The 23637-nt window shown below is 37.8% G+C and overlaps 1 protein-coding gene across 1 annotated transcript in view; it reads left to right on the top strand.

The window, feature by feature from the left end:
* LOC110451588 (small subunit processome component 20 homolog) overlaps nucleotides 1–23343 on the top strand; it is a 53911-nt gene extending 30568 nt beyond the window's left edge. Inside the window, exons 38-63 of the mRNA XM_021499707.1 lie at nucleotides 425–478; nucleotides 1266–1421; nucleotides 2028–2183; nucleotides 3030–3167; nucleotides 3687–3958; nucleotides 4417–4529; nucleotides 5821–6056; nucleotides 6218–6357; nucleotides 7834–8089; nucleotides 8582–8749; nucleotides 9514–9680; nucleotides 9889–10042; nucleotides 10655–10771; nucleotides 11812–11982; nucleotides 12160–12291; nucleotides 13729–13839; nucleotides 14189–14338; nucleotides 15276–15395; nucleotides 15673–15735; nucleotides 16729–16860; nucleotides 18388–18520; nucleotides 18868–19022; nucleotides 19701–19955; nucleotides 20906–21032; nucleotides 21575–21720; nucleotides 22293–23343. Coding sequence (XP_021355382.1) covers nucleotides 425–478; nucleotides 1266–1421; nucleotides 2028–2183; nucleotides 3030–3167; nucleotides 3687–3958; nucleotides 4417–4529; nucleotides 5821–6056; nucleotides 6218–6357; nucleotides 7834–8089; nucleotides 8582–8749; nucleotides 9514–9680; nucleotides 9889–10042; nucleotides 10655–10771; nucleotides 11812–11982; nucleotides 12160–12291; nucleotides 13729–13839; nucleotides 14189–14338; nucleotides 15276–15395; nucleotides 15673–15735; nucleotides 16729–16860; nucleotides 18388–18520; nucleotides 18868–19022; nucleotides 19701–19955; nucleotides 20906–21032; nucleotides 21575–21720; nucleotides 22293–22436 — 3966 coding nt within the window. The 3' untranslated portion in view covers nucleotides 22437–23343. The remainder of the gene's footprint in view (nucleotides 1–424; nucleotides 479–1265; nucleotides 1422–2027; nucleotides 2184–3029; nucleotides 3168–3686; nucleotides 3959–4416; nucleotides 4530–5820; nucleotides 6057–6217; nucleotides 6358–7833; nucleotides 8090–8581; nucleotides 8750–9513; nucleotides 9681–9888; nucleotides 10043–10654; nucleotides 10772–11811; nucleotides 11983–12159; nucleotides 12292–13728; nucleotides 13840–14188; nucleotides 14339–15275; nucleotides 15396–15672; nucleotides 15736–16728; nucleotides 16861–18387; nucleotides 18521–18867; nucleotides 19023–19700; nucleotides 19956–20905; nucleotides 21033–21574; nucleotides 21721–22292) is intronic.
* The last annotated feature ends 294 nt before the right edge of the window (nucleotides 23344–23637 follow it).

Below are 23637 nucleotides of genomic sequence, written 5' to 3'. Positions count from 1 at the left end.
GTGCAAAATACTTGTTACTGGTGGGAGACTATGGATTGCTTTGTAATGCTTTGCCTTAGTAAGCCTTTAACTTACAGTTCTGGTTTATATAGCAGCGGGGTATTAGTTAGCCTTTTGCTAAAAGTTCTAGTTGTTAGACCAGGGCCTAATTTGCATTTTGTATAATTTTTTCAGGCTATGAATATAGTGTAACAAATATAAAACCTCTTTAATTAAAAGAACTCTATAGTATGTGAAATTAAATTTGTAGACTAGGGCATAATGAATGAATGCATTGAAAATATTTTAGATTAAATATAACCATAAACATGTCAGTAAGCTATTTTGGTTTGGAATGACAGTGACCCAATATTGTTGTGAAGTCTAAAGGCAAAAAGAATAAATGATAAAGATTTTCTTTATGTCTAGCTTTGTCCTTTTACAGATGATATTGACCGAAGAAAGTGACCAATCGTCACTTGCCGAGCTCATACTGGAGGTAAGGACGCCGGTGAAACATTCACGCTACAAACACATTAGTTTGATTCCCCTCCAAGATTACACACAATTCGCTTTATACACACGAGATTAATTTCACATTAATTTGCGAGGAGATTCATTTGTGAATTAAAATCTTTTATCATTATCAATTCCATGAGTAGTTATTTATCAACAATGAAATAATATCCAATGTCAATTCAAGTATTTGTGAATAAAACCTACAGACACAGTTTGTAAAATAAAGTACTCACACAAATCAAGTGATTTCAAGTATTGAATTGTTATACAATCCTTTGCTTTATAAGTAAGCTGGAATAATTAAGATGTAATAAAAACATTAGCTGTGCTTTTATTAAGTTTACTGGTATAGTGATGACTAATATATGTTGAAAACGTATAGCTGTCCTACATGTATGTACACTATCATCAGTACAAACGCTGAAACTCAACTCTTCTTGTAGTCAAACAGTTTATAAAATTATTAAACAAGCAATATGTTTTATATCATTGGTTCAGTGCTAATGAATCTTTACCTCATACAGAAAAATAAAATACAATTTAAAAGTCAGGCCAAGTTGGTGAAATTGAATTTTAAAAAGTGGGGAGGGAAGCGAGGGGTATGGGAGAGTGAGCGAGTAAAATGGTATTAGAAAATGAAAAAGAGATGATGCAGGTAGAAGTATGGGCATAAACAAATAATGTTTATTTTGTTTATGGATGGAAAAGGTAAAATATGATGGAATGAAAGAGAGGTATGTGCATTTCCGGATCATTATTCTTTACAGCTAAATGCTTGGGATCCTAAACGTACAGAAGATCCGGACTACACGAAGAGATTGTCGGCCTTCAGAAATGCCAATGAAATGATCAAGGCGATGAAGACAATAGAAGCAGATGTCTTATTACCCATAATGCACAATGCCTGCTACTTCATCAATATGGTGGGTTGGTTTTACTGCATGATGTAATAATGATAATGCGGATATCATATTTGTTTGAGCTATTAAAATTCCACATATGAGTTATAACCTTTTTCATTTTTGTAAGAAATGACTTAAGACTTGCACTGAATTTTAGCAGATGAGCACATTGATGACTGGGTGCATAAAACAATAGACAGAATTTAACACATGAAGAACACTAAACTAAGGTTACCAGAGAAATTTGTAGCTTTACAGTACTGTGAAATCAGATATTTTCTTTGGGCTGAAATTTTGTGGTTTCCCGAAAAAACATCGTTACGTGGGTACCAGGTACATGATTTCATGGAATACAAGTACCCACTCCCACAGAAAATTCCTTAATATCAAACTTGTAATTACTTTGTGGACCTATGAATTCATGGATGAAGATTACTCATGAAATCAACGAAATTCAAAACCCAACGAAAACTAGTGATTTCACAGTACATGAAAGCATATCTTACGTACATTTTACAACCATTTTCTTACAAGTTGCATTCCTATCCTACACATACATGTGTGGTTTCCATAGAAACAATGTTTACCATTGGTTAACAGAGATGACATATGATTCTATAATTCCAGATAGATGACTTGTCTATACGAGACAATGCCACCAACACACTGGTTACCATGGTGACACAGTTCGGCCTGGCTACCTATGACAATGATACATTCAGGGATTTGATTACTCAGGGTATCCTGGTGGAAATAAAGGCTGGCTTCAGGAATAAGAATGAGGTAAGTCACTGTACAATAAAATACTTTTTTGTAGTTCTATGTTTACTCAGCTGGTGGGTATTTGATAGTATGATTTCAACAATAATAATAATATTAATAATATACAGCATTTGATATAGTGCCCTATCTAACTAACATAAGCCACTCTAAAGCGCTTTACAGTACATAAATATACAATTAATACAATTATCATGTACATTAATCAATATGATTTTGAGGAATTAGCAGGAGCTGCCTTATCAGGCGCTAACTACCAGTCCTATGCCACCTGGCTAATATCTCCCTATGTGTGTATGCCTACGTGTGTGCTGGAGATGTAATGTGTAACTTTAGCTGTAATCTACATAGCTGTATATTTGTTGCATCCTCCATACTCCAGGGCTCATGCTCACTTTCGCTCTCAGCACCCCTGGACTATGTCATGACAAAATCGAAGCCTCAGTGTGCGCCACCTTTTGGATGAGACAGGAAGACTACTTTGATCCTTTGATGTACATCAAAGGAATCTCTCAATTGTGTAAGGGTATAATTGACTGGCTTTGAAGTCGAGTGTCGCTCCTTTGTTATCTTTAAAGGACAGGTATCAGTTTAGTGATTTGTTTTTCAAGAGAGCGAAAGTGAGTGTAACCCCTGGAGTATCATGGATGATTTTTGTTGTCTTAGTGTGTGAGATATGCAAACATCACCCTGTTGAAGCTATAATCTGCCCAGCTGTATAATTTTACTTTTGTTGTCCCCAGAATGTTAGACATTAATACATCACCTTGCTGTCTGTCGTAATGGACACATTTCCCTGTTGAAACTATAATCTGCCCAGCTGTATAACTATACTTTTGTTGTCCCCAGAATGTTAGACATGAGTACATCGCCTTGCTGTCTGTCGTGGTGGACACATTTCCTGATCAGCCCAACTTAGCGGACCTCCGTGGACTGAAGGATAAAGACTTGGAAGCAGACTTCTTTGAAAACATACGTCACATACAAGTAAGTCAACCTGCCATTCCAGTCTATTAATTCCAGTCTAGTGGTAGGACACCAGGCTCATGACTGAAGGGTTGCCGGTTCGAGTCCCATCATGGCACCATGTTGTATTCTTGAACAAGATACTTTACTCCTCTTGTTCCAGTCTACTCAGCTGTAAATGAGTATGTGGTTGGGCAGTGCTGGTATGCTCCCCAGGGAGTTGAGGAAGATATTGGCTGGTGCAAAGGCTCAATAACCACACATAATAATTTGTGAAACACTTTGAGATGACCTAGATTGTGATAAACCGGTATATGAGAACCTCAAATTATCATTATTATTATTTATCATATATATTTATGAGTAGAAATTGTTTCTATTGTTCCAGATCCTATTTATGTTCTGTCATACATTTATTATGGTTTAATCTACAAACAAATGGTTGTCCCAGCATCAGTAAAAACATTAGTTGTTTGAGTGCATCTGAAATGTTTATTTTTTACTTGTAAAATAAAATCACCTGTATTTTACTTTTACCAGACTCACAAGCGGTCTCGAGCGCTGCGGAGGCTGATCAAGTACATGTCTGGTCACCGTGCCTGTAAGGAAGCCATCATGTCCTATTTCCTGCCCCTGGCTTCAGCGTTCCTACAGATTGATAGCTACACTAAGGCACAGGCTCTTCAGGAGGCTGCCATAGACACCATCGGGGCTGTCTGTTTACAGTTACCATGGCAACAGTATCTCCACCAGCTAAAGTTTTATCTGGGTCGCCTACAGAAGGACCTGGACAAGCAGAAGGGACTCATCAGGTAGGGCTCCCTCTGGTGTCAATGTTCTACCTGAAATAAAATATTTTAAATGTAAGCTAAATCATCAGATATCTATATAACAATGCTGATGGTTTTCACTGTCATGTTATTGTTTGACTATAGAAATGTTTCCTTTTCAGCTTTGCATTATGTCTCTATAGCTCTAATGATTATAAGAGCTATGGTGTTTTTATCTGATTTAAATATCTGATTTAAAATGTTTGTTTCATACTGTCAAGTGGTCACCCCATTTAACAAGGTTAACACCGTCTTAAACGACCATAGTTGTCAAGGAGTCTTAAAACAAAAACCACCAAAAAGCAAATTGAATTTATAGTCATTGGTTGGCAAGCATAAACTTGATGCTTTCAGTTTACTATGTAATGTACTACAGTATATGTTAGTCCCCTAAAAGCTAAGCCCGGGTATCAATGCTGTTTGTTCATCAATTGTTCCAGAGTCATAGTAGCCATCTTGGATTCCTTCCATTTCGATGTGAGTGCGTCACAGTTGAACCTTACCCACCTTCCAGCCGCAATCGCCAAAAAAAAAGCTATAGGGCTGCCTACAGGTGGGTACTATTTGTCACATGGCTGCTATTTGTTAATAAACTATGATTTTTGTTTGTGTTTTACGTCCTATTAACAGCTATAGTAATTTAATAACGTGCCAGGTTTTGGTGGTGGAATAAAGCCAGAGTTTCCAGAGATAAACCACCAACCTACAACCGGTACCTGGCGACTGCCCCAGGTAGGCCTCGGACCTGCGAACCAGTGGTGGAGGGCTAGTGGTAGCAGAATGTCAGACGACTTAACCACTTGACCACCACAGCCCCTATGAAGTCATGTGATACTTTTTTCCCTTTCTGCACTGCCTTGTTACAACCAATCAAATTTAAGGAAAGTGATTGTCAACTTCACCTGGATAGCACACTTCAATTAAAACATTGCATTATTATCTAACCTCACAAATAACAACCTTATGTTAATTAATTTAGGAGTCATGTGATGTTTTTTGTTTTATTTGCCCCAACTTGTAACAATCAATCAAATAACTGCAATGCTATTAATTATCAACTTCACTGGAAGGGCATAATTCAATTATGATATTGCATGGTTAATTAGTTGGCTTCAAAATCATCGACCTGTTTTTAGAACTTCTTGATTTTCCGATGAAATAAACATATTTTCTGTAGGGTATCATGCAAGATATTATTCTCTCAATTCTTTAGAGTGTATGACTATTTTTACCAACTTATGGATTAATTTTAGATTTTGAACTCAAGGCCTGTATTCACGAAACCATTCTCATGCTCAAGCTTTCATTCTGTGCTCAAACCAACTCACTTGTTTCTCATTGAAATCATGTGATATAGTAAAGAAAAATAAAGTCTAGACATCATCAGTCATCAGCTTCTGGTCTGTCTGAGACTTCAAATCAGTGAAAATTAATAGAAATGGAATAATTTATCACCATAACAAGATAATTGGACTTGAACACAGAATAGGAGATTATGGAAATCAATTCATGAATATATGGGCCCTTGGCAAGCTTTGTGCTCGCAATCTTCACTTAAAATAAATTAGATCTCTAAATATCTCATTGTCTTGCAGTAATCTGAAATAAAAAAAATCCCCGTAAAAACAAATTTATTAGTGTATTTGTTTCTCAGACAATTTCATTGGGTTCATATTTTGCAATTTTTTTTTCAGGAAGAAAAAAGCTCTGAAACATCAGTATCATACAACAATAGTGTGATTGTAAAGGAAAGGCATCTATTGTGTAATCAGTGTTTCAAGTAAAGTGCTTGTATTTTTAGTTATTTATTGTTTATCTAGCACATTTGCATTTAAATATTGTAGAAGAGAATGAAGAACTAAAACCTGAACCAGATTCAAATGCCAATGATGAGGAAAAGACAACAGATGACATGGACGTCAAAGAGGTTCTGGAAAGTGACGAGGTCATGGAAACAAAACAGGATATGGTCCTGTCATCGTCAGGGAAACTGATGTGTCCACCAGGTCTGGCCACCAAGATTCACACCACAATTGTAAAAGGCCTGCTGCCTCAGCTACAGAAGTGTCTCACACAGAGGGTAAGATCAATCTTCCATATTACATGTAGGTCAGAAGAACTCAATGGGACCAAGTTTTTTTTTTTTTTTTTTTAAATATAAGAAGTGTTTTGGAGATACCTGATACAAAACAATAAGACACACAGTCATAGAATCTGACAACAGCTTATTTTGTGTCCTAGGTTCGAAGTGAAGAGGAACACAAACTGGCAAGAAACAGTTATGCTGATGACACAGAAATCCTGAGGGTTCCCCTCGCCTTGGCAATGGTTAAGTTACTACAGACCCTCCCCAAGGGCTCACTGGAGCGGAGTCTCCCAGGGTAGGTATAGTTACTATAGACCCTCCCCAAGGCCTCCCTGGAGCTGAGTCTCCCAGGGTAGGTATAGTTACTACAGACCCTCCCCAAGGGCTCGCTGGAGTTGAGTCTCCTAGGGTAGGTATAGTTACTACAGACCCTCCCCAAGGGCTTGCTGGAGTTGAGTCTCCCAGGGTAGGTATAGTTACTACAGACCCTCCCCAAGGGCTCGCTGGAGCGGAGTCTCCCAGGGTAGGTATAGTTTCTACAGGCCCCCCCAAGGCTCGCTGGAGCGGAGTCTCAGGGTAGGTATAGTTACTCTAGACCCTCCCCAAGGGCTCACTGGAGTGGAGTCTCCCAGGGTAAGTATAGTTACTACAGACCCTCCCCAAGGGCACACTGGAGCGGAGTCTCCCATGGTAGGTATTGTAGGTAGTTACTTGAGTGGAGTCTTCTAGAGTAGGTATTGTAGGTAGTCACTTGAGTGGAGTCTTCTAGGGTAGGTATTGTAGATAGCCACTTGAGTGGAGTCTTCTAGAGTAGGTATTGTAGGTAGTCACCTGAGTGGAGTCTTCTAGAGTAGGTACTGTAGGTAGTCACTTCAGTGGAGTCTTCTAGAGTAGGTATTGTAGGTAGTTACTTGAGTGGAGTCTTCTAGAGTAGGTATTGTATGTAGTCACTTGAGTGGAGTCTTCTAGGGTAGGTATTGTAGATAGCCACTTGAGTGAAGTCTTCTAGGGTAGGTATTGTAGATAGCCACTTGAGTGAAGTCTTCTAGGGTAGGTATTGTAGATAGTCACTTGAGTGGAGTCTTCTAGAGTAGGTATTGTAGTTAGTCACTTGAGTGGAGTCTTCTAGAGTAGGTACTGTAGGTAGTCACTTGAGTGGAGTCTTCTAGAGTAGGTATTGTAGGTATTCACTTAAGTGGAGTCTTCTAGAGTAGGTACTGTAGGTAGTCACTTGAGTGGAGTCTAGTAGGGTAGATATTGTAGGTAGTCACTTGAGTGTAGTCTTCTAGGGTAGGTATTGTAGGTAGTCACTTGAGTGGAGTACTGCAGACTCACAATTTCTCACTGAAGTGGAGTTTCCCTTGATAGATATTCACAAATACTTCCCAGTCTTGGAAGATATAGCTGCTACAGATTCTCCCTAAGGGCTCACTGAAACAGAGTCTGCAAGGGTAGCCATCCCAAGGGCTCACTGGCTCACTGGAACAGATTCTCCAAGGTTAGACTTCCCATGAGCCCCTTGAGATGAAAGCATCTTAAGTTAGTTTATACATACTCTCCCTAAGGGCTCACTGGCTCACTAGAACGAAGTCTCCAAGGTAAGGCTCAATGGGATGGAAGCATCTGAGATTAGATATGTTGAAATTAAACATCCCTTAAACTTCATAAGAGGGGTTCTTTCAGTTATTGTACATGTATACTACAGTAGAGTTCAGAAAATGAAACTTGAAAACTAACATGTTTTTGTAATATCTTTTGGTTGATGTTTCAGTATTCTCATCAAGGTCTGTAACTTCCTAAAGTCACGTGCTAAGGACATTCGGGACACAGCGAGAGACACACTGACAAAAATACTCACGTCCCTAGGGTCACGCTTCCTGCCATACGCCCTGTCAGAGATGCGAGGTATCCTGACACGTGGCTATCAGCTCCATGTGTTGACTTTCACTGTGTATGTCCTGCTAAGGAACATGATGCCCTTGACAAAGACAGGTGACCTTGACATCTGTTGTCGCAGTCTACAGGAGGTAAAGTTTCCCAGCATCCTCTTCACAATTATGATGCAATATTTTGTATCATTGTCAATGCAGCGTACTCTATACACCAGATACCCCTAAGACCACGGTTTGGCCAGTTTGGATTAAGTGTCTTTGTTATTCTTTGTCATTGTCGTAACTAAATTCTTCGGCTGGTTTAAGCAAATGATTGGATTGTGCAGAGGTCTGTTTAGACAGTTTTCTATAGTAAGAATGAGTGAGGATTACTTATGAACTGTTTGCTGTGGTTTATTAGTTGTGTTGGTCTATTTTGCCAATACAGTTGTTCTTGTAGTTTATTAGTAGTGTCAACCTGTTTTGGCCACTCTGTTGGTGAAAATGGTCAACACAACTAATAAACCACAACAACTACCTCCTTTGGCTGTTTTGATTTATCATTTAATGATAAAATGAAAATGCATTATTTTGCTGGTCTTAATCTGTGTTTAATCTGTGTTGAGATTCCTGTTTTGTTTTGTTTAGGTATTTCACAAAGAACTGTTTGGAGAAGTGGCGGAGGAGAAGGATGTAGAAGGCATCAGAGTTAAACTGTTTGAGGCTCGCAAAGTGAAGAGCTATGATTCCTATCAGATTCTGGCTAAACTCTTGGGCACCAAGTCACTTATACCTTTCATCACACCCATCAAGACTGTGAGTACAAGAATATTTTTTTTGTCAAATTATACTGTATACCAGGAAATTTTTGCTGCAGTTTTAATTTTTTGCCTTTTTCACAAGCCGTAATAGAGGCGAATTTATCACCACAGCAAGCGTTAGTAAACAACATAATATGCACAGTAAGTAAATGTGAAGGGGAAATTAACACTAGCAAAAATTGATTTCGTGGTGTAGGGCGAAAGTTTGACCATAAGTTGTGTCTGGTATGACCAATGTTAAGACCAGTCTGTTAGAGCATTATTGGTGGACTTGTTTGACCTCTGTCTGACCTTGATTGAGTTTTGGAAAATTTTCAATTGCTGTAACGATGTAAGTTAAAAAGAATGTCCTTTAAAGTTTGGTGATAAATTGACTGTATAAATATAGAAACGGAAATTTGGCAGACCTTGAGGAAGCGAATGATTGTTTGACCTCTGAACTTGCTTTACCTTTCTGTGACTGATATGACCTTTTATGACAATGTGTGACTCTGAATTTTGACATCTGTGACCTTGTTTGACCCTTCTGTGACTGATATGACGTTTTATGACAATGTGTGACTCTGAATTTTGACATCTGTGATCTTGTTTAACCTTTGTGTGACTGATATGACCTTTTATGACAATGTGTGACTCTGAATTTTGACATCTGTGACCTTGTTTGACCTTGTGTGATTTTATTTGACCTTTTGTCCTTGTTTGTTTGATGGCAGTTTACCACTGTGACCATATTTGACCCTAGTTTGACCTTTGCTATAGATACTGGACACAACACGCAGCCATAAGTTGGCACGCAAGGTTCAGGAGGTCCTTAAGAAGGTAGTCAATGGACTGATGGAGAATGAGGGTTTGACCACAGAGGCACTGACTGTCTTCTGTCACGGACTTGTGTCTGAGGCCTTCCCACAGCTGTCTACCAAACAGAGGTGAGGATGTACCTTATCTTGATTTGTCCTCTTAAACCATTGATTTCTATGCCTCTGTCACATGTTATGGCTGTTAGATTCAAGTTACACAAAATATCAGCAATATTACAACACATGTATTTTGTTATGAGCGGACAACATTGTATTATTTGTTTATGAGTAGATGACAATCTTTGCCCTGTATACATGCTATATTTTCCCTAACTAGTGAGAGCAGTACACAGAATGCCCCGACACCCACAGATGGGAGAAGGAAGCCTGAGAGCTGTCTCCTCCTACCAACTACTCCTATTCGAGGTGGAGGCAAACCGAAAAGCAGCAAGCGTACCAATGCTCACATCCTTGTTGAGTTTGGAGTCCAGGTGTGTTTTTACTGCTTCAAGTTGTGTATTATTCTGTGATATCATTCCTTATTTTGATCATTTTGAGAGATTTTCACATTCTAAAGAGAAAACAAGAAGAATGACTATTATGCATTTTTCTTTTTACCAAGTTTTATTTTTCACTTTAAAAATATTTCACATGTTGGTTAAGAACATCTTGTTGCAATAAATCTAGATACAATTCATTGCTCCTCCTCCATAAGACTTGGCCCTTGTTCATAATTAAACCAGGGAAATTTATATAACCATAGTTGAACTTGTTATAGACAGACTCAACCGAAATGCCTCAGCTTTGAATTACATTGTAAGTTTGACCTGTTTTTCTGTAACCTCAACCTATCCCTCCTACCTTAACCTTTCTCAGATGTTAATACATCATTTCAGCCTGTCTTATCTCTGTAACCTTGACCTATTTATTTAACCTTGACTTATCTCTATAATCTTGACCTGTATCTGTTAGCTAGATAGAACTTGACGTAATTTGGTAACCTCATCTTAAATTGGAAACCTTTGCCGACCTCTGTAATTTTGCCTTTGCTCTGCAGCCTTGACTTAACTCTGTGACCTTGACCTGTATTTGTAACCCTCTAGCTGCTGCACCTGTCATTAAAGAAAGGACGACTTGTTGCCACTAAGCAAGAAGACCTACGGATGCTTGACCCATTTGTGTCCATAATGTCCGACTGTCTGCAGTCACAACATATCAAGGTGAGAACCATCTATCACTGGTCAGGTCTGGATTGCTTGATGCTCTTGACAGGCATACTTGCCAACTTTAGAAATGTCCATGTGGGAGATTACACATGCTCAGAATTAAAAGCATGAATAAAATGTGTGTATGTAAATCCTAGGGAAAAACAACACTTTTAAATGGCATTTTTTGAGCTGTTATTTCAGATTGAGTCATCATCACATCTTAGAAAATAGGAATAGTTCAGCAAATTCACTGGTTGAAAATGCTCAATTAAAGGGTCCAAACTCAGGCCTCAATAGGGAGAGTTGGCAAGTATGTATTGACCTCTTGGTGTTAGCAGTAAATATCTTGACCTCTATAGGCTGGGAGTGGTCAGATACAAAAAGTGTATCTTGGTCAAAGCAATGTTCCTAAAGTGAATGACATTTAAAAGTTATAATTAGGGACAAATATTGATTACATAAAATCATCCACCCTGACTTGAGTACCTGTATCTTTGTACCTGTATCTTTGTACCTGTATCTTTGTACCTGTATCTTTGTACCTGTATCTTGCTTGATGCCAACTTATTTCTTATTTATGATAAGGTTTTTATTTGTATAATCTAGCAAGGATTTTTTTCTTATAAACATGGAATATTGTAGTAAAATCATGCCTATAGTGAACTTCTTATGTCCCAACAAGTCTTACTGAACACATTGAACTTTAGCAAAGTTCTACTTCATCTTGTTATAAACTTAAAGTTGTAGGCCCAAAATATTAATACCTTTACAATTTTTTTAAAGACTATTAAGGTCAAAAGAAAGTAGTTCCTGACAATATAATGTAAACCTCTGCCCACTGTGTGTAATGATTGTTTACCACAACTTTATGTTAAGGTCAAAAGAAAGTAGTCCCTGACAATATAATGTAAACCTCTGCCCACGGTGTGTACCGATTGTTTACCACAAATTATGTTAAGGTCAAAAGAAAGTAGTCCCTGACAATATAATATAAACCTCTGCCCACTGTGTGTACTGATTGTTTACCACGACTTTATGTTGGCAATCTCTAGGTGAATACCGTCAGTCTGCGATGCCTGTGCTGGATCCTGAGGTTCCCTCTGCCAGCCATTAAAAAACACATCCGTCCTATCGCTAACGGTATCATAGTATTGCTTAAGAATTACGCATCAGCAGGTTCGGCAACTGGAGATAATCTGGACCTCATCACCATGGCATTTAAGGTAAATTTACCTCATCTTCAAAATAGACATTTGAATAGAAAATAACTTTAAATAATTTTATAATAATAAAATCTGATATAGCATTTATCACAAAATGTAATAATCTTTTGATTTTTGAGACAAATGAAGTACTTTATGAATAACAATGATGTACGGGTGCTGTGTTTTGTTTATTAGGCAGTGACTGTACTGGTGAGGGATGTGAAGTGTTACGAGATCAACTCAGAACAGCTCCAGGTGCTATTAGGATTCTGTGAGGAGGATTTACATGACTACCATAGACAGAGCACTGCCTTCTCACTCCTCAGGGTAAGTACTATAGACAGAGCACTGCCTTCTCACTCCTCAGGGTAAGTACTATAGACAGAGCACTGCCTTCTCACTCCTCAGGATAAGTACCATAGACAGAGCACTGCCTTCTCACTCATCAGGGTAAGTACCATAGACAGAGCACTGCCGTCTCACTCCTCAGGGTAAGTACCATAGACAGCGTACTGCCTTCTCACTCCTCAGGGTAAGTACCATAGAAAGAAAACTGCCTTCTCACTCCTCAGGGTAAGTACCATAGGCAGAGCACTGCCTTCTCACTCCTCAGGGTAAGGACCATAGACAGAGCACTGCCTTCTCACTCCTCAGTGTAAGTACCATAGACAGAGCACTGCCTTCTCACTCATCAGGGTAAGTACCATAGACAGAGCACTGCCTTCTCGGTCCTCAGGGACAGTACCATAGACAGAGCACTGCCTTCTCACTCCACAGGGTAAGTACCATAGACAGCGCACTGCCTTCTCACTCTTCAGGGTAAGTAGGATTGTTTGGTATACTCCATTCTGTTGCCTTCTCACTCCTCAGGGTAAGTACCATAGACGGAGCACTGCCTTCTCACTCCTCAGGGTAAGTAGGATTGTTTGGTATACTCCATTCTGTTGCCTTCTCACTCCTCAGGGTAAGTACCATAGACGGAGCACTGCCTTCTCACTCCTCAGGGTAAGTACTATAGACAGAGCACTGCCTTCTCACTCCTCAGGGAAAGTACCATAGACAGAGCACTGCCATCTCACTCCTCAGGGTAAGTACCATAGACGGAGCACTGCCTTCTCACTCCTCAGGGTAAGTACCTTAGACAGTGCACTGCCTTCTCACTCCTCTGGGTAAGTACCATAGACAGAGCACTGCCTTCGCACTCCTCAGGGTAAGTACCATAGACAGAGCACTGCCTTCTCACTCTTCAGGGTAAGTAGGATTGTTTGGTATACTCCTTTCTGTTGACTTTCTTTGAGCATGTGTAATAATTTAGCAAGTTGATTCAAATATTTGTACACACTTTTGGTAAATCTTTTTTCCATTTGGAGTGGGGGCTTGATTTTGATTAACTATGGTACAGTAACAGATGAACTAAGAAACACTGTATAGCAGGAAATCTTCCCGACAGATTAATCATCGCTTTTTTTTGCCCGTCTTTATGAAGGTGAAATTATCAATGCAGCTAACATACATTAAATGTGAACAGCATTATTAACACTGGACCAATATGGATTGTCATGGTGAAGGGCGAAAGTTCAACTGGGCCAAAATTTCCTGGTATACATTATAAAATCTGTAAGATGGTTTCATCATCCATCGGCAAAATTGTTTGAAACTAAAGACATACTCAGTATACCGTTGTGTATTGTGAGATATCTGAACTAGCAAGTCTTTTATGGAGTAAAAGCTCACTGATCCATTACACAATTTCTGTGATTGTAGGCCATACTGTCACGGAAACTCAACGTACCAGAGATGCAGGAATTGATGATAAAGGTCCAGACCATGTCAATCACAGCTGACTCCCCCCATACCAGGAGGGAGTGCCGTCAGGTAAAATATTATAACGTCCAGACAATGTCAATCACAGCCAACTCCCCCCATACAAGGAGGGAGTGCCGTCAGGTAAAATATTATAACGTCCAGACCATGTCTATCAAAGCCGACTCCCCCCATACCAGGAGGGAGTGCCGTCAGGTGATTAATAATAGAACTTTTCTTCAATAACATTGCATTAAAATGTATTATTCAAGGGGGGATTGTGAAAAATTGCATGTGTTTCTAGATTTATAGTTAGGGAAAGGAACTTTAATAGAGATACCAGGCTGTAATGATACTTACACACGACATGTACAAATGTACATGTACCACACCTGTATTTCACACCTGTCCTGTTTTACAGCTGAGTCTACAGTACATGATGGACTACCCTTTAGGCAAAAAACTAGTCAAACACCTCGAGTTCTTCATCACCCAACTGTCTTATGAGACGGAACCTGGGAGAGAGTCTGCCCTGGAAATGATGGCTTCCATCTTCTCCAGCTTTCCTCAGGTGAGTTATTTTGTCAAGCTTTATCAAGTCAGATATCATAATATTGAGGTTGTGTTAAGGACTCAGGGTTCAAATCTGTCTAGCTCCACTTAATTTTTACAATAAATTATTGATTTATTTTGTCCATTTTATCATTTCTCATTAAAGTCCCGCAAGGTATGGTTTTCTTTTCAAAAATGATTTACCAAAATTTCTGTCATGCCTGAAAAGGCAGTTTCTAATGTGCAACATTTTTTGGCAGTTCGGGGATCTTAAACACAGTAGCTTTTGAACGAGACAGGGTTCAATGTCAAAATTTCAAAATACTAGGGGCGTGAAGAGTCATTTCCAGCCTCATCGGATATCTAGGATTAGTTGTTATCCTCTTAATCTGGAATAAATAAAGAAAGCAAATATGAAATTTCAAATGCATTCGACAACTGGTTTAGGAGATATGGCATTACAAAACGAGACATAAACACACATTTTCATGATAAAATGAGCAAATGTCGTCTGTTTTGCACTATTTGCTCGAAAATTAGCCATTTTGAAGGAAATTAACTAAACGCTCTTCTATTTTTGAAAGCCTCCGCATGCAACGAACAAATAAATATTTGACATGCTTAAACATTGTTATACAAGTGTTCATTCGTAGAAAGGAATTTTTGTTTGTCACCTGCGGATGCTTTCATTTCTGCATGTTAACTGTCCAAAAACACCATATATTGGCTATTTCTACACAGCAATGCAGTTCGTTACTATGGTAGGGCATCTACACATGCACATTGGATAAAATCAACACCAAGAAAGATAGCCCAAATTAACCAATATGATGTTTATAGCAGAAATTGGCAAATAAATTCAAGTTGAAATTTTCAAAAAGGCCAAAAAGGCCCAAAATGACCCATAGCGCCCCAAGTCCTTTCCTGTCATTCACGATGACGTTTCTATTTTTCAGACGCTACTGATGAGACATGCAGGTTTCTTCTTTGTGCCGTTGTCGGTTGCCATGGTGAATGATGAATCTTTAAAATGTCGCAAGCTGACTGGTTTGGCTATAAAGTTATTACTAGAAAAGGTGAGTAATGATAAAAAAGTCCAGATGCAATTTGATTCAACATTTCCTACACAGAATATGGTATTTGTCAATAGTTCATACATTGAGACTAGAATGATAAAAATTTCAATTACTAGAAAATTATTCTTGGTTAAAAATTGGATAACACATGTAGCCATTTTGAAAAAGTATATTCATAATTAAGCATCAAGTAAGTTATAGAGAAAACATTCCAAAAATAAAACAGGTCATCTATGTACCCAGTGATATGTATGTTCATGATAATTTCTTTTTACAGTTGGACCATAACAAACGGAATGAGCTGTTTTTGATTGCCTTGAAATGGTTTCAGGATCAAAAGGTAGAGAATAGTAACTTAATTAGAAATCAATTAGCCATATCTATTAAGGTTCTTATATACCGCTCTATTACAACCTTGTTCGTTGGGTGTCTCAAAGAGGTTTACAAATTATTATCCGTGGTTATTGGGCCTTTGCAACCATCCAATATCTTTCTCAACTCCCTGGGGAGCATGCAGCTGGTGCTGCCATTTCAGCGCTCACAGCTTGCATTCAACAATTCTAGCACTGCCCAACCACGTACTCATTTACAGCTAAGTAGACTTGAACAAGCGGTGTAAAGTATCTTGCTAGAAGATACAACACAGTGCCGTGCCGTGACTCGAACCCGCAACCCTTCAGTCACAAGCCCGGCGTCCTACCACTGGACTACCATGCCATCGGCAACGTCTTATTACCGAAGCACTGCTTGTTTGATGCAGTTTCTGCCCAAAGTTATCTGTTAATATAGATTCCATATATATACATAAAGTTATCTGTTAATATAGATTCCATATATATACATAAAGTTATCTGTTAATATAGATTCCATATATATACATAAAGTTAGCTGTTAATATAGATTCCATATATATACATGTACTACAGACACGAAAAGATACTGTGAAATCGCTAATTTTGTGGGGGTTTTAATATCGTTGATTTATGGGTAATCTTCATCCACGAATCCATAGGTCCGCAAAGTAATTACAAGGTTTAAATAAAGCGATTCTCCTTTCGAGTGACTAATTGTATTCCATGAATTCATGTACCCACGAAATGGTGTTTTGTTGGGAAACCAGGCAGTATGGGCCCCACGAAAATATCTGATTTCACAGTAGTATATTACGGAATATAGATAGTTGGATCATAACAACAGAAATGAGCTGTTTAAATTACCTTGTAGAGGAACCTATAAGTGGAGAGACTGTTAAGAGAAAACTACTTTTGAAGTTAGGAGGTCTGTAAGTATATCATAGATGAAAAGACTTCAACAAAGATCTTGACTGTTTCAGTCGCAGCATCAGTCCCTAGGTGCCCAGTTATGTGGCCTCTTTGTGGAAGTGGAAGCCGCTCAATTCGAGCGCCACCTGGCGGAAGTTTTCCCAGTCGTGAAGTTTCATCTGCAGCCCAGTCGTTATGAGAAGGTAAGACATCTTTACTTAACATTGTTTTTACATTTTTAGGTCCTCTGAGCCAAAGGTGCAACTGACCAATTGTATCCATCTTGGTCTGATGGCATGATATGTGCATAAATGATGAACATGTTAAACAGAAATCCTCTTGAAGGGATTTCAATGAATTGAACGTCCAGTCCACAATGTGTTGTTTGGTGTGTCTTTTAACAAACATTCTGTTGATTCGGGTGACCGTAGGCCATAATCCTGATGTTGCATAGTAATACCTGTTAAACTGGCATCATCACTCACCACCCATTATTAACGAAAAACTGTTTTAAGCCACAGGTGACCTAGATAATCTCCACAGAAAATATCTATTGTCATAGTATACATTACAGACCATTTGTGAGGTATAAATGATGTGGAAATTCATTGGTATACAATTTTAAATGTATTGCTTGCAACTTTTTCAGTGATTCTTCAACAATTGATACGAAAAAATTGTGTTAGTGATTATAAATGTATTGTCATCTATATTCTTAATTAAAGATCCCTGTCCTAGTGGACTACCGTTTAACCTATATACATACAGTAACCTCCCCTTAACTTCAGTTTATGGGCTAATACACTTCCTGGCCAGGTAGACAATCAGTTACAGTGATAGTATAACAATCTAAAGTCCAGGGTTGGAATATCAGTCTGGCCCTGCAGATGTTTTTACATTCAGACCATGTTTCTAGATTATGTTTTGGTGTTTATTTCAACTCCATTATTTTTTCATAAAAGTCCTGAAAGATAAACTTTTCAAAAAATGTAATCTGCCGTAATAATGAAGAAAGGAAGGTGACGTTACGATGGATATCACAGTACAATAAAGGACTTGGGGCGTTATGGGTCATTTTTGGCCTCATAAAAAACAAAAACTTTAACTCAGATTTATTTACCAATTTATTTTATAAACATCGTATTGGTTGATTGGGGCTATCTTTCCTGGTGCAGATTTTTTTCATTGCAAATGTGTATATGTCCCAACCATAGCAACAGAATCGCTTTACTATGCAGGAATTACCACAATATGGACAGTTAGCATGCAGAAATGAAAGCTTTCGCACGTGACAACCAAAATTTCCTTTATTTGAATGAAAACCGGCATGACAATGTTTATGCGTGCCAAATATTTATTTGGTTGGTGCATGTGGAAGCTTTCAAAACTTGAACAGTGTTGAGTTGATTTGCTTTGAAGTGGCAAATTTTCAACGTTAATAGCACACAAAAGACACACCTTTTTATTGTGAAAAATTTTGGTTTATATCTCTCTTTGTTATGCCATATTTCCTGTACCAGTTTTTGAATGAATTTGAAACTGAATAATTGTGTACTTCATTTATCCCAGATTATAAATATCATATCTTTTTCAAAATTGGTGATGAGTCTGGAAATGGCCCTTAACGTACCTTAGTCCTTTCTGCTGATCGTACTATCATCCTATGTCACTGTCACGCTGCTACTGTTTTCCTGTTAGCTGTAGCATGATTGCTTCTGTTATATTTACAGGTACAAGATGAATCCATGGAACAAAATGAAGATCATCTCCTGTTCAACATCCTCAACCTTCTTCTCAAGGTGTTGAGGGAGTGTAATGTGGTCAGGACACCAAAATGGCACAAGCAGATGAACACGATCTGGGGTGAGTCATTTTGTTTTAAATCTACTTCCATCTATAAGACAGGAAGTTTACAATTTAAAATCTTGAAATTCACCTTTTTATTGTGATGACAAATTTGTGTTTGAAGAAATCTCAAGTTTAAGGTAGAAGCCTTAAAAAACCCCAATAAAATTGAATTGAAGATCATTATGAAAGATTCTGTCTAGAAAATAGTGATAATTTACACCAGTTAATTCAGCAGGGTCATTTGTTAATGAATATTTAGTTTTATGTTTCTTGGTTAAAAAGTCAAAGTCATCACTGCACTTTATACCTGTTAAAGTAAAACATTTCATTGATCTTGATCAAATGAGATTTGTCTTCCTCAGAATATACCCAGAAGCACTTGACACATCCACACAACTGGGTAAGACTGGCAGGAGCCCAGATGTTCGGTCTTCTATTTGCTTCCTGGCAACCGGAGGAAATCGTAGAAGAGGTTGATGAGGCTGTCGATTACTTAAGGGATGACATGAAGGACAAGGTAAAGGTCACAAGAGATAGTAGTGTTTTACTGCTCCGACAAATATACTTATCTGGATTCTGGTTCACTGAAAAATAGTCTAAACAGAATGAAAGGGTTTCCCTATAATATTTATTTTTTCTGTGCAAATGATAATTGGAAGTGACAACAGTTTTATGAAGTTTGTACTCAGTTTTCATGTTAACCCTTTCACCACTGTAGACCATAATGGTCTAACCCAGATAAATTAATGGTAGAGTCTATTAAAGTTACCTAGGGATGGAAGGGTTAAACAATGCTTACTATGTAGTGATTAAAGAGCTTTTCGTATTGAGATAAAGAATAATATTACGTAATACCAGGCTTAATTATATTCAGTAATTTTCTGGAATAATAATTCAAAAAAAACCTATGAATTTACTGCATTTACCTATTCAATCCTAAAGTCGTATTTGAACCTTACAAAAACAAAGGCTGGGCAAGTCCAGTTTAGAAATATTGGGGTGAATGAGTTAATGTGAAAATGTAATACATAGATTTTCCTTTATATGTTTGTTTTAAGTGGACATGTCAGGACTAATAAGGTTCTGCTGTCTATCAAAAACTTCCTGGTCAATTAAAATAAAAACAGGTTTTTGTAGGAACCCTTGAGTGACCGGTAGGTAATGTATTATAATGCATTGTACTATGTTACTACAGATGGAGTTGTTAGCAGTGACGTTCGTACAACAACTACAGTCAAAGTTTTTGTCAGACGAGATGGCCGACCAAGTTATCAAAAACCTGATCTTTATCAGTAAAGTGGCGAAGTTGGTGACCCTTCAGTCTGAGGAGGCCTCGGAACCTGAGGGGACGGAGTCCCAGGGGAAGAGACTCTCCCTGCCCTGGTTAGTGAGGAAGATGGCGAGGGAGGCCAATCACGAGAGCCTCAACATGAACAAACTCACCATCAAGGTAACGTCATTACAGTTGTATTTTAGGTGGTTAAATATGGTATGGTATTGGTCATGAATTCTCAAGGTCAAACTAAGGATGTTAGAATAGCCCGGTATCATTTTACAATGTCAACAAATCCAGATAGAATCTCTGTCATTTGGTTTCAAGGTCAAAACATAAATAATGAATGAAACATTTCAGTCATTAACTTTTTAGATCAGCTCAAGGTCATTCACTCAATGTCAAGGTCAAATCAAGGACAAGTTGTTTGGCTTACTTATGAGTCATATGTTCTTTATTTGATCTTGCTTTTAATCAAGGACTTGTTGTTTGGGTTACTGATTAGTCATATGTTTGATATTTGATCCTGCTTTTACAAAACTTGTAATATGCATAGCTGTAAACTGACAGAGAACATATTGAACAAGTATGTGATAACCAAATTTCACTGTTTGATGGAGGTTTGTTTATATTAAACATATTGTGTTTTGTAATAAAAATAATCATACTTTATTTTTAGAGGGTACAACTCATTTAGCAAACATGAAGGTTCACCTCCAAAGAGGCCCTCTTTGAATTTTTTTTTACGTAATATAGACGAAACAACAACAAAATAGTCAATAATCAAAATACATTCAGTAATATATATTACAGTACATGTACATAACTATATGGAGATGATTAGACCGAAACTTGTTTAAAATACTTGTGACATTTTTCATTGCATTCGTTTAGATCGCTGGCTCTAGATCGAGTTTATAGGAGTAAGAGTAAGCGTGTCTTATATGTAAGATGATGTTTGGTCAATAATGGCCTTTTTTACAAGAATACATTTGTGGTACATCATTTTCCTATGAAATGATAAACATTTTAGGGTAGTAGACAATTCCCTTGATGAAGGTATAAAATCAGCATCTTAAATTCATCAAATAATGAAAAGTAACTGATTTGTGTGTGTGTTTTTTCAGAGATCCAGTGTTTTTAAATGGATGGCAGCAGTCGGCCTTGACCTTGGAGCAGAGTTACTGCCCTCTGTGGCCCACATCATGATGCCACCGTTACAAAGGGAGACAAATGACGCATCAGGAATCACAGGTAGGCTAATCTTTTAAGAATTTAGAAAAGAGCTTGATATATTGAAATGAAAAAACTACAGCAGAAGATGTTATTTATAAGTCTCCCACTGGTTCCCGGGGAGGACTATAGGTTTACCCTCCGTCCGTCTCTTCAAATTCTATGCATCCCAAAAGTTTGTCTAGGGCGTGTCTTGGTATGCAAGTATATCTTGGGGTGGTGGAGAGTCATATACAAAAAGTAGGCCACTGTGACCTATGGTTTGATCTTTGACCTCAACCTTTGAAAAAAGTTTGTCCATGCATATCTTCAATACTATTTCATCTGAAGTAATAAGATTTAGTATGCAAGTACATCTAGGGATGGCAGAGTGTCAAGTACAAAAAATAGGTTGCTGTGTAACCTTTGACCCCGACCTTTGAAATTCTTTTGTGGAGCTCAGTTAATAAAGAAATCAATACCAGTGGGATGCTTTGGTTTGCCTTGTTATTAATAATTTTGTATTAATGTGTAATCTCGCTGAGAATTTGTTGCCAACCTTTGATATGGTCTGTGTGTTGCAGACCTTGCCATCAAGTCCCTGGCCCAGGAGGTACTCGACTTACTGAAGAAGGTCCTGGGGGTGGAACAGTTCACTGAAATCTACGCCCGGGTACTGAGGAAACGTATGGTTGTCAAGGAGACAAGGAAGCGACAGAAAGCGGTTGAGGTAGGCAGCATGGTGTTACTGTTCTGTTATTGTTTTTGTTGTTGTTTTGTTTGTAATGTTCAGTTTTAGATGTGGAATTATTTTGGAAAATTACTTTTGAATCAGTCTTTTTGTAAAAGTCTATTTTTATTTTGTTCGTTGATTCTGATGGCACTTTTAAAAACCTTTCAAACCACTTACAAATTAAAAGTATTTAAAATGGTGACAAAGTGTTATTGAGAGTTAAAAAAAATATTTAAAACGATTGACCGCTTGTAGGTACAAATAGTGCTGGTTGTCATATATCACATAAGCTTCTAGGACTTCCGAAAATGACATTAAGACATTCTATAAATATTTTACTTATAATATGTAAAAAAAAATCATCTTATCATAAAGAAATAGATAGGAATTTTAAGAAAATCTGTTTTACATTCCTTGATAAAAACCTTATTTCATGTAGTAGTTTAACGAATAAAATGGACAAAATTGAAGCATGCATTATTTTTTTGCATGCATTTAATTTTGGGTTTATAAACTAGTGTTAGCATTGTTGTCAATCACTAAGCACAGAGTTATCTTTTCTTGGACAGGCTGTTTCTAATCCCGAGGTAGCTGCTAAAAGGAAGGTGAAAAAGAACTTAGCAAAACGAGAGGCAAAGAAACGGAAAGCTGAGGGATTCCGAGTGTCAAAAATCGTAAAAAAGAGAAAACGAGCGGATGTTGTTATTGAATGATGACATGATTTGTCTGTGATACTGAAACGTAACTGGAGAGTTAAAATCCGTGGAAATGATTCTGTGATGGGAGACATTGACCTATTTTTGTCATTGTTAAAAAAAAAAAAAGGGACCTATCTTTGTCATTGTTAAGGACTGACACAGATTCTATGACCTGTGGACTATGGGAAATATCGTCCCAAATTTTGTAAGCTAAAGGGTGAGGTGAGGAATTGATCAAGATTCTGCAATCAGAAGCTTAATGCTTGATCAAGATTCAGTGATCGGAAGGATTGACATAGATTCTTTGTTCTAAAGGATTGATCTAGATTCTGTGATTGGACCCAAACTTAGGTTTTGTGCAATGAAGAGACAAATCATATTCTGATGCGAGTTGACCTAGATATTGCTGGTCAAGCAGACTGGCTTTTGTGGTCCTTGGTTGAATGTTTGACCATAGCAATTTAAGCAGCCTTATCTGCAATGTTTTGTTCAAGCCTTACACTACCCCTGCTGTTGACTGTCGGAAGTTAATTCAATATTGTGCGAAAATGGATTTTCCAGTATGCAGTAAGAATCTTGAGCCAGGAAACTGTTATGTACAGATCAGGTTAAGGTTTAGGGGTATTGTTATTTATCTCTTCAATAATTATCAAACTTTATTATGCATGAATACTGGATTTTATTGTTATTTCCATTTGTTTCATAAAACCACGGCAATCCAGCAACCTTTGTTATCAGTCGAAATGGCTGGATAATCTGGACAATTTTGTATAGAAAAAGCCCAATCTGTGTGTAAAGTACTGGCTAAGATAGTTGTACAGTCAGATTATCAGTGGCTGTAGCAATGAGTGTGTACATATGTAAATATATATAAAGGTAAATATACCTTATTGTTCTGTTAATAAAATAAAGAGAGACTGAACTATTAATTGTTATTATTTATCTCTTAGGTAGCTCAATTGGTAGAGTGTCTGTCTAGAGTTCGGAGGGTCCCGGGTTCGAATCCCAGTGTGGCCATTGCATTTCTCTTTCTCCTTTACAATCCCATAACTTAGACACTGAGTTATCCTTCTTGGCCTACAACCTTTATAAAAAGTATAATGTAACTGTCTACTGGTCGGATTAACATGGACTTTGTTCTTTAATTAACTGGTAAACCTCCATCTCCACTCGTAATCTGTATCTCATCGGTGGTAAGCGAAGGAAGCTTCTTCAC

The sequence above is a fragment of the Mizuhopecten yessoensis genome, unplaced genomic scaffold, assembly GCF_002113885.1.
Source record: "Mizuhopecten yessoensis strain PY_sf001 unplaced genomic scaffold, ASM211388v2 scaffold6135_1, whole genome shotgun sequence".
Lineage (NCBI taxonomy): Eukaryota > Metazoa > Mollusca > Bivalvia > Pectinida > Pectinidae > Mizuhopecten > Mizuhopecten yessoensis.
The sequence above is the reverse complement of the archived record's forward strand: the minus strand, read 5'-3'. Positions and strand labels throughout refer to the sequence as shown.